General features: G+C 38.3%; 1 protein-coding gene across 2 annotated transcripts; it reads left to right on the top strand.

Annotated features, from left to right (window-relative positions):
• Positions 1-6,814: 6,814 nt before the first annotated feature.
• On the top strand, positions 6,815-16,131 carry LOC123610923 (cytochrome c oxidase copper chaperone). Of its 2 annotated transcripts, none has more exons than XM_045502149.1 (3): positions 6,815-7,014; positions 9,685-9,773; positions 12,539-12,561. In XM_045502149.1, exons 1-2 carry the CDS (start codon positions 6,908-6,910, stop codon positions 9,767-9,769), a joined length of 192 nt encoding a protein of 63 aa, XP_045358105.1. In that variant the 5' UTR covers positions 6,815-6,907; the 3' UTR covers positions 9,770-9,773; positions 12,539-12,561. The 2 variants fall into 2 exon arrangements, with proteins under 2 accessions (XP_045358105.1, XP_045358104.1); XM_045502148.1 differs by lacking the exon at positions 12,539-12,561 and adding an exon at positions 14,782-16,131 and having other exon boundaries at positions 6,816-7,014.

The raw sequence follows: 16,131 nt of genomic DNA, 5'->3' as shown, positions 1-16,131 counted from the left end.
TCATCCTCAGTAGGGAAAAACCGAGAGCTTTCCCCCTGAGATCAGGAACATGACATAGATGTCTACTCTCACCACTGTTGTTTAACATAGTGTTGGAAGTCCTGGCCTCAGCAATCAGACAACAAAATGAAATAAAATGCATCAAAATTGGCAAAGAAGAAGTCAAACCTTCACTTTTTGCAGAAAACATGATACTCTAAATGGAAAACCAGAAAGATTCCACCAAGACTCCTAGAACTGATACATGAATTCAGCAAAGTCACAGGGTACAAAATCAATATACATACATAGATTGCATTTTTATATGCCAATAATGAAGTAGCAGAAAGAGAGATAAAGAAACTGATCCCATTTACAATTGCATCAAGAACCATAAAATACCTAGGAACAAACCGAACCAAAAATGTAAAAGACCTGTATACTGAAAACTATAGAAAGCTCATGAAGGAAATTGAAGAAGACACAAAGAAATGGAAAAACACTCCATGCTCATGGATTGGAAGAATAAATATTGTTAAAATGTCAATACTACCCAAAGCAATCTACACATTCAATGCAATCGCAATCAAAATTGCACTGGCATTCTTCTCAAAGCTAAAACAAACAATCCTAAAATTTGTATCAAACCACAAAAGTCCCTGAATAGCCAAAATAATATTGAAGAAGGAAACCAAAGCAGGAGGCATCACAGTCCCAGACTTTAGCCTCTACTACAAAGCTATAATCATAAAGACAGTATAGTATTGGCACAAAAACAGACACATAGACCAGTGGAATAGAATAGAGAACCCAGAAATGGATCCACAAATCTATGACCGACTAATCTTTGACAAAGCAGGAAAGAGCATCCAATGGAAAAAAGACAGTCTCTTTAGAAAATGCCGCTGGTAGAGCTGGACAGCAACATGCAGAACAATGAAACTAGACCACTTTCTTACACCATACACAAAAATAAACTCAAAATAGATGAAAGACCTAAACGTGAGACAGGAAACCACCAAAACCCTAGAGGCGAAAGCAAGCAACAACCTCTGACCTCAGTCGCAGCAATTTCTTACTCAACACATCTCCAAAGGCAAGGGAATTAAAAGCAAAAATGAACATTGGGACCTCATGAAGATAAAAAGCTTCTGCACTGCAAAGGAAACAATCAACAAAACTAAAAGTCAACTGATGGAGTGGGCAAAGATATCTGCAAATGATATATCAGATAAAGGGCTGGTATCCAAAAATCTATACCAAACACCCCAAAAAACCCAAATAATCTAGTGAAGAAATGGTCAGAAGACATGAATAGACAATTTTCCAAAGAAGACATCCAGATGGGCAACAGACATATGAAAAGATGCTCAATGTCACTCATCATCAGGGAAATACAAATCAAAGCCACTTGAGACACCACCTCATACCAGTCAGAGTGGGTAAAATGAACAAATCAGGAAACTACAGATGCTGGCGAGGATGGGGAGAAACAGGAACCCTATTGTACTGTTGGTGGGAATGCAAACTGGTGCAGCCACTCTGGAAAACAGTGTGGAGGTTCCTCAAAAAATTAAAAATAGATCTATCCTATAACCCAGCAATAGCACTACTAGGAATGTACCCAAGGGATACAGGAGTGCTGATGCATAGAGTCACGTGTACCCCAATGTTTATAGCAGTGCTTTCAACAATAGCTAAATTATGGAAAGAGCCTAAATGTCCATCAACTGATGAATGGATAAAGAAGATGTGGTTTATATATATAATGGGATAGTACTTAGCAATGAGAAAGAATGAAATCATGCCATTTGCAGCAACATGGATGGGACTGGAAAGTATTATGCTGAGTGAAACAAGTCAGTCAGAGAAGGACAGATATCATATGTTTTCACTCATATGTGGATCTTAAGAAACTTAACAGAAGACCATGGGGGAAGGGAGGGGGAAAATAGTTACAAACAGAGAGGAAGGGAGGCAAACCACAAGAGACTCTTAAATACAGAAAACAAACTGAGGGTTGGTGGGGGGTAGGGAAGAGGGGAAAATGAGTGATGGGCATTGAGGAGGGCACTTTTGGGGATGAGCACTGCATGTTGTATGTAAGCCAATTTGACAATAAATTATATTCACAAAAAAAGGAAAAAAGAATTATCAGTGCCAATATGGGGGTTATTGGATATTACTAGAGGGAAAAATCAGTTCAACATTTGTTTCTTTGCTTATTTAAGAGATATTTTCTTTTTCACCCAATGCAGGGGCCAATGTGAGGGCCCACACTGTGCCCAATGCCAGCCCAAACTGAAAACCCTGAGATCAAGACCTGAGCTGAGATCAAAAGTCAGACACTGAACTGACTGAGCCACCCAGACATTCCTGGATAAGAGATTTTTCTATGGGAAAAAATACTTCTAGATTCTTTGTAGTAACAGGGCAAAATAAAGCTTTCTTGGGAATAATTTGTCTAAATAAAACTTTATGCTGTGTCTACCATGTGTTAACTGCTGTTGGGGCACCAAAATGAGTATGATAAGATCAAAGTATGTCATCTGCAAATTCACAATATCTTTTTATGACAAAATCATTATTTTTTACTTAAAAGCAAGGACATGACTTAAGCTCTTCAAATAAAACTTAACTTTGTTCCATATCACCTAAAAGGGTAGCGAAAAAGGACATCAAAATTATTAAATTCATTTGCTACCCATGAAGTAGTGTTTTCCAAAGTACATTTAGTGGGATGCGACCAGTGTAGTTTTCCTTGTTTTTCAAATGTAGATAATTGACTTCTTTATCCTACTCTGTGCATGACACATTGTCATCATTGGTCCCTGCAAGGGACCCTTGCAGGGTCTTCATTTATCCCTATTCTCTTCCCCCATTCTGTCAAAAGCAAGTCTTTTTATACATATGTATTCTTGTGTGTATTTTTGGTTTTCGTACCCCTTCTTTAATTTTATGTGAATGGTATTGGGCTATGTATCCATTCTCTTTCTTACCTTTTCTCACTACCCATATGCTTTACAAAATTTTTCCATGTTATTTTGTGTATGTTGTCAATTTCTTCCAGTATGTGCACAGTACACTCCATTTCCCTATCCACCCCCACAGTCATGAATGCCCACATTGCCTCCAGTTCTCTGCCACAGAAGCATGCTGTGACAATTATTCCCATATATGTTCCCTTATGGACTTGCTGGGAAGTTCTTCTCAATACAGATCCAGAAATAGAATTGCTGAATCACAGAATATGCACCTATTCTTAAATTAACTGGATACTGACTAACTGCCCTCCAAAATGGCAAGACCATTCCACATTCCCAACAGTCACCTGGGAGGATTCCTGCATCCTTACTAGTACTTGGCATTATTCAGTTTGCTAATTTTTGTCAGCCTAATGGGTATAAAGTGATACCTCATTGTTGTTTTATTTTCTATTTCTATGACTAGTACTCCTTCGGAATAGCTCTTTTTATGAGTGTTGGCCTCAGTTTTTCTCTTCTGTGTATTCTACATATTCTCTTGCCTTTAATAAGTAGGCAAACAAAAACAAGTTGCTTGAATATTTCTGCTTCTATATACTGTCTGTTCATATCCCTTTTCCATTTCTCTATTGGGATTGCTATTCTCTTATCATTACTTTCTATAAGTTCCTTAAATATTCTAGAATCAATCCCTTGTTGGATTTAGATATTTCAAATATCTTTGACCCATTCATCATTTGTTAAATTTGTCTATAGTTTCTATTAAAAGATAAACTGAGATATATTAAGATTTTTAGGAGCAAAAATTCGTTCAAAATGGGCAGCAGAAATGGTTAGGAATGCTTGCTGCACTACTGGAGCACAGAGAGAGGCTTCTACAGAGAAAAGGTGGAAGAAAAGTAAGGAAATTATTGATTGGGTACAGCGTAAATCCTAGTTGGCTGTGATTGGTTGTCCTTAGCCTTCTGATTTTGTAAACTTGAGGTATTTGTAGATTTAGATTTTGGTTTGCTTAGTGTAGGCCACTGCAGCATTAGCGCCACATCAGTCTATTGGTTTGTTTAATTAATTTAACATGTCCTATGTAAAACCTTAAGCCTTTATTTTGATGTAAAAAAAAATATATATATGTGTGTGTGTGTGTGTGTGTGTGTGTGTGTGTGTGTGTGTGTATTTACTTATGATGAGCGAAAAACTCTCTAAAGACCTGATGGACAAGGGAAGCCATTTTAGATTTTTTTCTAAGTTAGCATGATGGTACATAAACTTTGTTCAAACCAAAAGCCTGATTTATGGACTGCCACACATGCATTGTACATCTGCTTTGTGAATGAGTAGCACAAAGGAAAACCCATCCTGTTCTTGAGATACCAATCAGTGTTCTTGTTCCCTGCATTCCTTTATGATAAAATTCATGATTCCTGCCTATATGCTAATCTACCATCTTTTGAGATGTAAAGAAGTATATACCCTGTAAAAATTGTTCATTCTCCAGAGTACTTTCATTCCTATGAAGAATGTGTTTCCTGGGCAGCTGTCCTAACTTGGGCTCAAATAAAACTCTCTTTCTTTACTTTTAGAGATTCTAAAAGTTTGTTCAATTTGTGTCGACAAAATTTGTGCTTTTGAAATGCCATCAGATGTACACCACCCCTCAGTATAAAGATAACCTCTACCAACTTTATATTAATGTATTTTGGAGCCCTAAGTAACAGAGACATGCTATTAAAGTTGGGATTTTTTTTTTTAAGATTTTATTTTTAAGTGACCTTACACTCAATGGGGTGGGGTTCAAACTCACAACCCAAAGATCAAGAATCAAACACTCCAGCGAGTCAGCCAGGCACCCCTAAAGTTGGGAAGATTATTTTTAAAAAAGAGATAAGCTCCTCCACTATCACTACCTTTCATTGATTTCTTAGTTTGACCTTTCACATGTAGACTTTTAATGCATCCAGAACCCCACCCTTTGATGTGGTGTTTAATTTTCTTCAGTTTGTTTTCTTTTCCCCAATTGATTTGTTCAGCCATGTTTATTGTACATTACCTTCCAAAGTGATGTTGATGTTGCTAGTCCAAGAAGCACTGTTTCAATAGCAAGATACTAAATAGCAGTAGCAAACACCTAGTTGAAAGAACTGGTAATAGTGGATAAAGGTGAGTCTAGGAGAATATAAGGACAATATGTTGTTATTAGTAAACATATCAATCTATAATGAAGTAAAAATCATGCTTATTAAAAGTTTTTAGATGACAAAATGGAGATGTTTTAGTAACTTGGAAAATACACATAGAGAAATTACTTCCATATAGCACCAGTTCACAGGGGCACCTGGACGGCTCAGTCATTTAACCATCCAACTCTTGATTTTGACTCAGGTCATGATCTTGCAGTTGGTTCAAGCCCTGCATCAGGCTCTGCGCTAAGTGTGGAGTCTGCTTGAGATTCTCTCCCTCTATCTCTCCTCCTACCCCACTCATGTGCTCTCTCTTTCTCTCTCTCTCTCTCTTAAAAAAAAAAAAAAAAAAAGGTATATAGCACCAGTTCATAGACATACATACGGATTCCCTGAGCTAAATCTCTGAAATACAGAAACAAACCTTGGTTAGGTGACACTGAAAGTTTTATTACCTAAAATATACTAGGCAGCTATTTGAACTATGCCTTGAAGTCCTGCTCTAAAAAATAAGTCCAGGGGCACCTGGGTGGCTCAGTCCGTTGCTTAACTGACTCTTGATTTTAGCTCAGGTCATGATGTCAGGAGTTGGTGGATAGAGGCCTGCCTCCAGCTCTGTGCTGAAATCTCAGAGCCTGCTTGGAATTCTCTCTGACCTCTCTCTCTGCCCCTCCTCCCACTTGCGCTCTCAAAATAAATAAATTTTAAAAAATAATAAGGTAAAAAAGAAATAAGTTCATTCCTTTTCCCCAACAATTTTCTGCATGAAAGAAATCCTCACAATTGCAAATAGTAGGTGCCAGTTTACTTATATACCTAATTGAACTCAAGAAATGCCAAGGAGGGGCGCCTGGGTGGCGCAGTCGGTTAAGCGTCCGACTTCAGCCAGGTCAAGATCTCGCGGTCCGTGAGTTGGAGCCCCGCGTCGGGCTCTGGGCTGATGGCTCAGAGCCTGGAGCCTGTTTCCGATGATTCTGTGTCTCCCTCTCTCTCTGCCCCTCCCCCGTTCATGCTCTGTCTCTCTCTGTCCCAAAAATAAATTAACGTTGAAAAAAAAAAAAAAAAAAAAGAAATGCCAAGGAAAAGTCATTTTTCAATTTTATTAACTGGTATATTTGCCCTATGATTAACAATTCATACTGAAATCAAATCAGTTAGAAAGGGAGCTATAAAATAGTGTACTGGGTATGGTATGAGTATTAGAATTTTCCCCTCACATTTGTGGATTGGATTGTTCAAAGCTCTTTGCTGATCATTTTTAACTAAACCAGAACAAAAGAGATGGAGGTGGGGGCGGGGAGGGAGGAGAAGGCAGATAATAACTCGAGCATGAAATATGTGGAACTAATCTGTTACTCAAGGGAAACTGGCTTTCACTCGTGTTTCTTTTGTTTAGGGTGGACAAGTCATCTCACCTTCTTGGGCTTCAGTTTCCCATTGGTAGATTGAGAGGTTAAGAGATATGAGTTACCATCTCACTACTTTCCCCTTTTTCCAGTCTTCCCCAAGTTGATTGACAAATTCTTTGCCCTTTCATCCCGCCCCTGCGCCTGCGCGAAAGAAGCGCCCTTCATTTAGCCTCTCTGCGCACGCGCCATTTTAAATCTTTTTTTTTCCTCCCCCTCCTAACTCCCCCTCCGTCTGAGAGAGGCAGGACTTCCTGTCCCTGGTAGAGCCACTGCCGGAAGTGACTGAAGGCAAATCGGCGTTCGCCGAGCCTGGGAGAGTTTAGGGTGGCTGTGCTAGTTGCTGCTGTAGGCTTGCAAGATGCCGGGTCTGGCGGCCGCAAGCCCTGCCCCGGCTGAGTCACAGGAGAAGAAGCCTCTGAAGCCCTGCTGCGCCTGTCCGGAGACCAAGAAGGCGCGCGATGCTTGGTCAGTGCGCAAATGGGGAGGGAGCGGCGGGCAGGCCCCATGCGCTGCCTTCCGGTACCTCCGTTCCCTGCCCGGCCTTGGGCTTTCACTGGTCCGAGCTTTGCCGTGCTGCAGTTTTGAGAGTTAGAGGACCCAGTACTCTGTTGACAGCCCGTAGCCCAGCCCCGAAAGATGGATGAAAGGTTAGGAGAGAGGTCAGATTGAACCGGGCTCGCTTCGCACACTCACTCATAGGGTTTCTGAGCATCTGTTTCTGTGTCAAGCACTGCCTTAGGTCTACTAAAGACTAAAGATGCTACTTGATTTAAAGAAGCTTATAGGTAGTGGAGATACTAATGATTGCTATTACCACGTGGTATGTATGGGCTGTGATGGAAGATTTGGCAAGACAAAAGAGTAAAATTTTCTGGTAAAATTTTGGCATAGTGGGACCCGGTACATTTCTTTTTTTTTTTTTTTTTAAATTTTTTTTTTTCAACGTTTATTTTATTTTTGGGACAGAGAGAGACAGAGCATGAACGGGGGAGGGGCAGAGAGAGAGGGAGACACAGAATCGGAAACAGGCTCCAGGCTCTGAGCCATCAGCCCAGAGCCCGACGCGGGGCTCGAACTCACGGACCGCGAGATCGTGACCTGGCTGAAATCGGACGCTTAACTGACTGCGCCACCCAGGCGCCCCACCGGTACATTTCTTAAAGTACTGAAGAGTTCCCCTTATCTCCCCCCTATCCCCCCACTCCCGGGTGGGTGAATTAAAAATCAGACAGTCTGACATAGGTGACAGTATTCACGATAGCACATCTGAATTCCTGTCAACCCACAAAAGGTTTTGTTTGTTCTCATTCTATACAACCTCTGTTGTGGAACAAATCTCATTAGGGGGAATGCTCAGAAAATGTGAATTGTAAACCTCTCCCTCTTTTTTACCCTCACATAAAAATCACAAGTGGCATAATGGAGTTAAGAGTTATAGGAAAGCAGTGCTTTTTATTAATACTCAGTACTTTTCAAATAATACTGTGAAGGGAGAATTGAAAGACTACAATCTGATACTGAAATTGCTTTCATAGTTAACAGTAAGTGCTTATTGAATCTAAAGCTAGTAATGTGTCATGACTAAGAACTTGGAATCCAGAGTCAAGGTTTGAATCTGGTCCACCAACTTTGCGACTTTGAGTAAATTTACTCAGTACTTTTCAAATAATACTGTGAAGGGAGAATTGAAAGACTACAATCTGATACTGAAATTGCTTTCATAGTTAACAGTAAGTGCTTATTGAATCTAAAGCTAGTAATGTGCCATGACTAAGAACTGTTAACATAGTTAACAGTAAGTGCTTATTGAATCTAAAGCTAGTAATGTGTCATGACTAAGAGTCAAGGTTTGAATCTGGTCCACCAACTTTGCGACTTTGAGTAAATTATTTAACACACCTGCCTCCTATGTCTGTAAAATGGGCCTAATAAAAGTGTGTCTGCCTCTAGGATTCCTGTAAGGTTTAATGATACAGGTCTTACACAGTATTCAAAAAATGATCAGGGAATACTAGCTGTTATCTTCACCAAACATTCATTCATTTGTAATGAATGAGCTATTCATTGCGCAATTGAAGGATGTATAGGATTTGGATCTCTAAAGAAGGAGAACCTATCCTTCAAATTGCTTTTGCATTAATTGTCTCAGACCACTATGCCAAAATATCTATAGTGAGGAGTCAATTTTTTCTTGTAATTAAATTTGACTTAACTTGATCTTTGCTAAAATTACATTTTCAGGCCCTAGAAATAAAAAGCTGTGTGATCCTAGATTTTACTTAGTGTAAAAAGTTCTTTGATCATTGTGAGGGAGGCTCATCAGGCTGCTTGCTGTTGCCTTCCAGATCTTGCCGTTTATGTTGTTGGGTGTATTATGATTAGGAGATTTATTTAGGTCTATTTGAATGTAGAGCAGAATAAAAGATTTAATTCCTCTGTGATAGGCAAAAAATTCAATTCCTCTCTCTGTCTTTGATTTAACTTAAGTATTGTATTCAGGGGTGCCTGAGTGGCTCGGTTGGTTAAGCTTTGCCATGATCTGAGGTTGGTGGGTTTGCCCCGCTTGGAGCTCTGTGCTAACAGCTCAGAGCCTGGAGCCTGCTTCCAATTCTGTCTGCCTCCCTCTCTGCTCCTCCCCCGTTCATGCTCTGTCTCTCAAAAATGAATAAACATTAAAAAGTTTTTTTTAATTTTTTTTTTTAACGTTTATTTATTTTTGAGACAGAGAGAGACAGAGCATGAACGGGGGAGGGTCAGAGAGAGGGAGACACAATCTGAAACAGGCTCCAGCGTCTGAGCTGTCAGCACAGAGCCCGATGCGGGGCTCGAACTCACGGACCGCGAGATCGTGACCTGAGCCGAAGTTGGCTGCTTAACCGACTGAGCCACCCAGGCGCCCCTAAAAAATTTTTTTTAACATAAGTATTGTATTCAGATGATCAATTTCATTAGAGAACTGTATTGTTCCTTTGATATGAACTAGAGGCAATATTTGATATGCATAATTATTTCTTTAACTCCAACTACATTCCATCAGATCCATGTTCTGCCTCATTCCCCGTCACTGTCATGCATATTTACTATTAATGTACTAATGCCTACTTTGTTAGATAACAAGTACATTTTGTTTTATAGCATCATTGAGAAAGGAGAAGAGCACTGTGGACACCTAATTGAGGCCCACAAGGAATGCATGAGAGCCCTAGGATTTAAGATATGAAATGGTGAGCATGATACTTTCTGATTGGGAAGATAATACATAGGGTTATTGCTTCAAATTTGTGCTTTATAGATTTAGCAGTCACCAGAGAACATTCTATTCAAAAGGTAATTCACCTGGATGCTTAAGTATACTTAAAAAATAATTTTCAGTTTCTAATGTAGGGAGTAAATGATGCTAATAAGTTGAGAATCATTCAGTGGATTTAAGGAGGGGAGAATGTATCTTTCAAAAAGGGGCTTGATAAAAGCCTTTAGAGTTATGTTAGAGTCAGAAGGAATAATGTTTTTGGAAGTTCAAAATATTCAGTTGTCCGACTTAAAGGAACTAAAAGGAAAATATTCTTTATTCCTTGTTTCTGATGTGGGTCTTTTAAATAGGGAGTAGTCAGTACATGGAAGCATTGCTTTCTGCAAAAGAAAAATAGAATTATTGCTATTTCTTTTGTACCATGCTTCTAATAATACTAAAACCTCAGACCATTTTTTAAAAGAACTTTGAATCCAAATTTTAATGCTGAAAGGGACTTTAAGTTATGTGTATACAGCAATACCACAGATAAATGATCTTTTGTTTGGAACTCTTTCTTCAGATAGCAACTTAACCCATTCCTAGGTCTCTGTCCCATAGTCTCCTTATTAGAGATGCTTTCACTCAACACTCCCATCTGAAATAGCATCCCTTCCCCATCACTCTGTCCCAGCACTATCCAGTAGAACTTGCTGTGATAATGAAAATATTCTATACCTTCACTCTCCACTCTGGTAGCCACTAGCCCTGTGTGGCTACTGAGCCCTTAAAATGTGGTAGTAAAACTGAAGAACTGAATTTTTAGTTTTATTTAATTTTAATTTTAATAGCCACATAGGGCTAGTGGCTACTCTTAACATCACTGCCTGCATATTAGGTATGTATTTATTATCTGCATTGTTTTACTGCAACTACAATGTAAGCTCTGAGAAGAATTTTCTGCTTGGGGTGCCTGGGTGGCTCCATCAGTTGAGCATCTGACTCTTGACTTTGGCTTAGGTCGTGATCTCACAGTTTGTGAGATGGAGCCCTGAGTCATGCTCTATGGGGAACAACTCAGAACATGTTTGGGATTCTCTCTCTCCCTCTCTCTGCCCTTCCTCTGCTTGCTCATTCTCTCTCTGTCTCTCTCAAAATAAATCAATAAACATTTTTTAAAACATGGGCACTAAGGAGGGCAGTTGTTGTCATGAGCACTGGGTATTGTATGTAAGTGATGAAGCACTGAATTCTACTCCTGAAACCAGTATTGCACTGTATGTTAACTAAAATTTAAATTAAAAAATAAATAAATAAAAAATTTCAGAACATACTGGTTTTCTAATAGAAAAAAAAAAGAATTTTCTGCTTTACTCACTGTCATATTCCCAGGACCTATAATTTTGCCTGTCACATAGTAGGTGCTTAACAGAGGAATATTAATTAAATGAATAAATAAATGAGGAACTAAGGCCTATAAATATGGAATGACTTCCAAGGTAAGTTGCAGGATCAGACCTGCAACCTCTTGTCTCCAGGCAGATTCCCTCTGCTTTTTGCCCACCCCTTCCACTGCCCAATATCCATATCACACTGCCAGTTTTAACTTAATAATAGCTGAGAGATAATGTCAAAGTCACATACTAATATAACAGTAATAGCCTGGTTTCTTTCTCTTTCACCTCTCTACTGCCTCTTTAGAATTTCATACATAGCTAGTCTTACTCATTAAGCTGTAAAAAAAGGACAGATAAGGAACCTGTTCCAAGCTGATAAGAAGTATCACTATGTAGTAGAAAATAGTCTAGGCTGAAAGTCCTGAGGCTTAATTTTGATTGTCTAGCTTAGCATGTATTTTGCTTCAGCTACATTTAACATTCATCAATACATTAAACCTCTGTGGATTTCACTTTTTTAATTTATAAAAAGACCCATAACATATTTTGTGATTTTTATATTTAGTATGGTATATCTACTCTGTGTGTACATGACATACTTAAGTGGCTTTTAGATTACATGGTTATCTAAAGAAATTCCATAGTGAATCATTTTGTAAAATAAGTAAGTTTGGGTGTGTGTGTGGGGGGGGAGGGGGTGTTCTTTAAAAGTATAATTATACCTATTGATTATTTTTAAAGACCTGGAATCTCAACATTTGTACACGGTTTCCTTGTTTATATTCTTTTTTCCTAGGCAGTTGTATAAAGTGTTGGTGCTAATGCCCAGCCTGTCTTGATAAAAAGGGTGATTTTTAAAAATGCTAATTTTAGGAGCATCAGAAGCATCTCTTGGACTTCATGTCTACCACAAAAGTGCTACAACTGTTGTCATAATTAGCACAAATTCACAAGGACTAGAAAATATCATAGTTCTCTTTATATTATTGGGACAAAGTGAGAGGGATACCTGTGTACTTCATTTGTGTGTAAAAGAAAATGCAAGAGCTTTGGACTTAGAAAACCTGATGTTTAACTGATTGTGTGGTCTTGGGCAAGTCCTTAACTTTCTTAACCTTAGTTTACTTCAAAGAGTCATTGTGATGATTAAATGACAGGTGTACAAATAGGATTTGTAAACTATCAAATAGAAGCCAGAACGGAATAGCCCATATGTTGGGATATTTGTGGATAGCAGACATCCAATTGAGGTCTGTTGGTTATATGACCTGATTATGTGTTTTTGAATCCCAATTATGGCAAGAACAATCTGAATCCATGTAGGGCCTCTCTTAGAATTCAGATGTCATGTTTTCATTTTCAGCATACTACTGCTTTTGGAAGAGGAACAGATGTTTGGATCTGCTTTGGTCCCAGGTATCCTATTTCCCCAACCCCCATTGGGAAATGGACAAAAAGTGAAGTCAAAAAAAGACTTGCCCAAGTTAAGAATGGGTAGCTGGTGGAATTAAAACTAGAGTCTAGGTCTTTTATGTTCTCCAAAGCATGGATGCTTTACACTTCATTCCTTGCACTTAATGAGGTCTGGTTACCAGCCTACTCATTTTTAGGACTGCACATAGTCTTGATCTTCAATCCTAAAACTTTATTATGAATGCAATTTAGGAAGACCTGTTGCTGAAATGTGTAGGTATATATAACTCAATAACCAGGTCATTGGCTGTAAAATCCAACACTACTGTCTACATTGTTATAAGATAAACCGAACTAAATTGATATCTCTTAGACTATTAGACCACATTTTTCTGATGATAGCTTCAAAGGAAAAATATTTTTGCAAACCTAGATCTTCCCAATAATGATCATGAAAGTTCCTTACTTCAAAAACCTTTGTAGATTTTAATGTTATATCCTAAATAAGACAGGTCTTAATTGTACCTTGAATTTAGTAGATTGGGAGTTAATATAAATGTGGGCTACATTCAGCCAGAGGTGCACTTTGTAATCACCTGAGGACTGTTTTCCAAAATTCACAAGCCCTGGGCCCTGATCTCCTGTTGACTCAAACTTCTAGATAATTTTCAGGTGGACCCTTCTTAAGGAACCATTGGCTTAAGCTGAAGAAGTAGCAGGGATATTGCTAAGTATAAACTATCTAAAGATTTAATAGTAGCAAAGGCAGTGACTTGAAAACTGCTCTTAAGGAAAAATAAGTGGGTGATGGTGGTGATTCTAAACACTTTCTTTTATCTTAGGACTATTTCTTTTACTGAAAGAAAAACTAGAGGAACCTAGAACCTACTTAGAAATGTTAAAGAGGAACATTAACAGCTAGTGTCTGTTTTTCTGCCTTTAGGAGTCAGAAGGAACCTTGAGAACCCAGTTTGGGTGCTAAAATCATTGAAAGAAATGAAAGGACTAGCACCAGGCAGTGGGGATACTCAGTATTTACTATTTAACAGAACTTAATAGTTGGTTAAAGTATGCTTAAAATATGCTGATTTCATATACACACATACAACTGATTATGTATGAAAATATGGTTCCAACAAAATCCAGCAAAAGTGTCTTTCCTTGCTATTTAAACATTTATTTATTCAATAGATATTTATTGTTTAATACCTAGAAAATGCCAGCATGAGAAAGGTCTCTTCTGTCAAGGACTTTACACCCAGATATGTAACCAAGAGGTTGACATCCAGAAGCTTTCAGGAGTAGCCCCTCCTGAGATATAGTTAGTGGCAAAAGAGGTAACAGTGCTGTGGACTGCTGTCTCTTACAATGTTGAGTGGCTTCATTTTTGGTTATCTTTCCTGCTCAAACCCTTCCTTAAGTGTATTCTTCCTTTTAGCCTTTTAGAAAACAGGTTAGATGTTTGTGTTGTTGATCAGGCTTATGTTTTCTAAACCACATACTGGGAATAATAATAGCTAGATGAAGGAATCTCTTTCATTGGACTTGAAGAATTGGCTAGCCCAAATTACTTTTTGAAGCATTGTTCTCTCTGCCTTCTGGGATAGGGACTGGGGATGAGGGTGGGTGAGAACTGTTTGGAGAGAAGCATGGTAGTGATTGACTTAGACCAGCAACCCTATCCTCTCCTACTCTCCCTTTCTGATTTCTAAGTGGATTCAAAACATTACCCTTATTTTGCCCTGGGGATAAAGTGAGTAACTTTCCACAGGAAGCACCTTGTATACAGAACTGACCTTTTGCCATCCACTTCGTGGATCTTTGCCAAACATACTTGAATCAGCAACAAAGGGTTTGCAAAGTCTCTTCTCTTGAATATCTGTAAAAATACACTGCTCAGGACTTTTTGGGACGATATTTTTGAGTAAATAAATAAATATGTATAGTTTTTACTTTAACAGACTTCTGAAGATGAAAAAATGTATTGGATTGAACAGTTTCAGTGAGGCTTTTTAGGCAAAACTAGAATTTAAGACTCTGTGTCTTTTATTTCATGACTGGTTTAGAATTATTGTGGCAATTGGTTAATAGTACTTGGCTGAGGCATTCATTTCTACTGGTCTTAATTCCCTAATTCCATAGGTCTGGCATGATGTTTAAAATCTAATTTTCTAATATAATTTTTTTTTGTAGGTGGTTTACTCTGTGAATGAATAATTCCTGAAGAATGAAGAAGATTCAATAATTTTGGGAATTTGTGGAACTTTGATAAATGGAAAAAGTATTTATAACTTATTTTTAGAAAAAGGAAATTATCTCTGGTCAGAAATCTTCAAGTGTGTCTCTTTTTGTGTTCCTCACGTCCTCACATGGCATTTATTTTTCTTAAAGGATATAGTATAAAAAAACATCCTGTAATATTAATTTCTTATGTTCTTGTGTCATTCTGGGAACTCTAGATTTTAGTTGTAACGAGAAAGCAGATCCTGATCTCATTCAGTGAAACCTCCAAAATGAGGTGCATAGAAGTAAGGAAATAACCCTTTACCAATTCAGAATGAGTACGGTACCCATATCATCTCATTCAACCTTTTGTTTTTTATTTTTAACTTACTTAAAGGCAAGAACTGGACAAGCCTTCAATCTTAATATTTTAGATCATTATTATTATTCTTTACTAGTCTGTCTTTTGGGAAAGTTACTCGCTTAAATTTTGGACCACATTAGGATTCCTTGGCTCAGAAGATCTCAACTGTTTGGCATAATTAATCTGTAGATGTCTAGTTACATTTTAAGATAGACTAGGGGATCATAGTTTAATGCCTACTGGCCAGACAGTTGTCTCTTATTGATTAAAAGCTCGCCCAGGTCAGAGGCTTGACTAGAACAAATAAGTCATCAGTGAAATTAGCTCAGTGCTCTGCTATAATAATGCCTGGGATAGAACATGGAGTTTGGTTTGCTTGCTATAGCAACCCTGTGGTTCTAGAAGCTGCTTATGGGCTAATGAAGAAATTGGCCATATTCTGCCTATTAGTAAGTTGAGTTTCATATTTCAACAACAAAAGATACTAAAGAACATAAGAGAATATGTAGTGTTCGTATGTCACTCTATGATGGGAAAATTGCCTCTTTTATAAAGGAGCTGAATTAAGGTATTCTTTAGGATTCCTTCTAGTTAATTAAGCATGGCTTTGAAGTATGACAGACTTAGGTTCAACAACTGGCTGTGTCATCTCAAGCAGGTCACAACCTCTTTGGATGTGTTTCTCTCATCTGAAAGAAAAAAAGGGGCGTCTGGGTGGCTCAGTCAGTTAAGCATCTTCTTGGTTTCAGCTCAGTTCACAATCTCATGGTTCGTGAGATTGAGCCTTGCGTCAGCCTCTGCACTGACATCGCAGAGCCTGCTTGGGATTCCCTCTCTCCTCTCTCTCTGCCCCTCCCCCACTCATGTGCTCTTGCTCTCAAAATAAATAAACTTAAAAAAGTGTAGTAATAATGTGCAAGATTGTGAGCACTAATTAAAATGGTGTATATAAAGCA

This window comes from Leopardus geoffroyi, chromosome C2, assembly GCF_018350155.1.
Source record: "Leopardus geoffroyi isolate Oge1 chromosome C2, O.geoffroyi_Oge1_pat1.0, whole genome shotgun sequence".
NCBI classification, from domain to species: Eukaryota; Metazoa; Chordata; class Mammalia; order Carnivora; family Felidae; genus Leopardus; species Leopardus geoffroyi.
Note: the sequence above shows the minus strand (reverse complement) of the source record. Positions and strands in the feature narration are given on the sequence as shown.

What these genes read in the sequence shown, in the direction of transcription:
- LOC123610923 (XM_045502148.1), top strand. Translation starts at nt 6,908, where the DNA reads ATGCCGGGTCTGGCGGCCGCAAGCCCTGCCCCGGCTGAGTCACAGGAG. An exon ending in AAGAAGGCGCGCGATGCTTG is followed by an intron (nt 7,015 to 9,684) that starts GTCAGTGCGCAA and finishes TTTGTTTTATAG; the next exon opens with CATCATTGAGAAAGGAGAAG.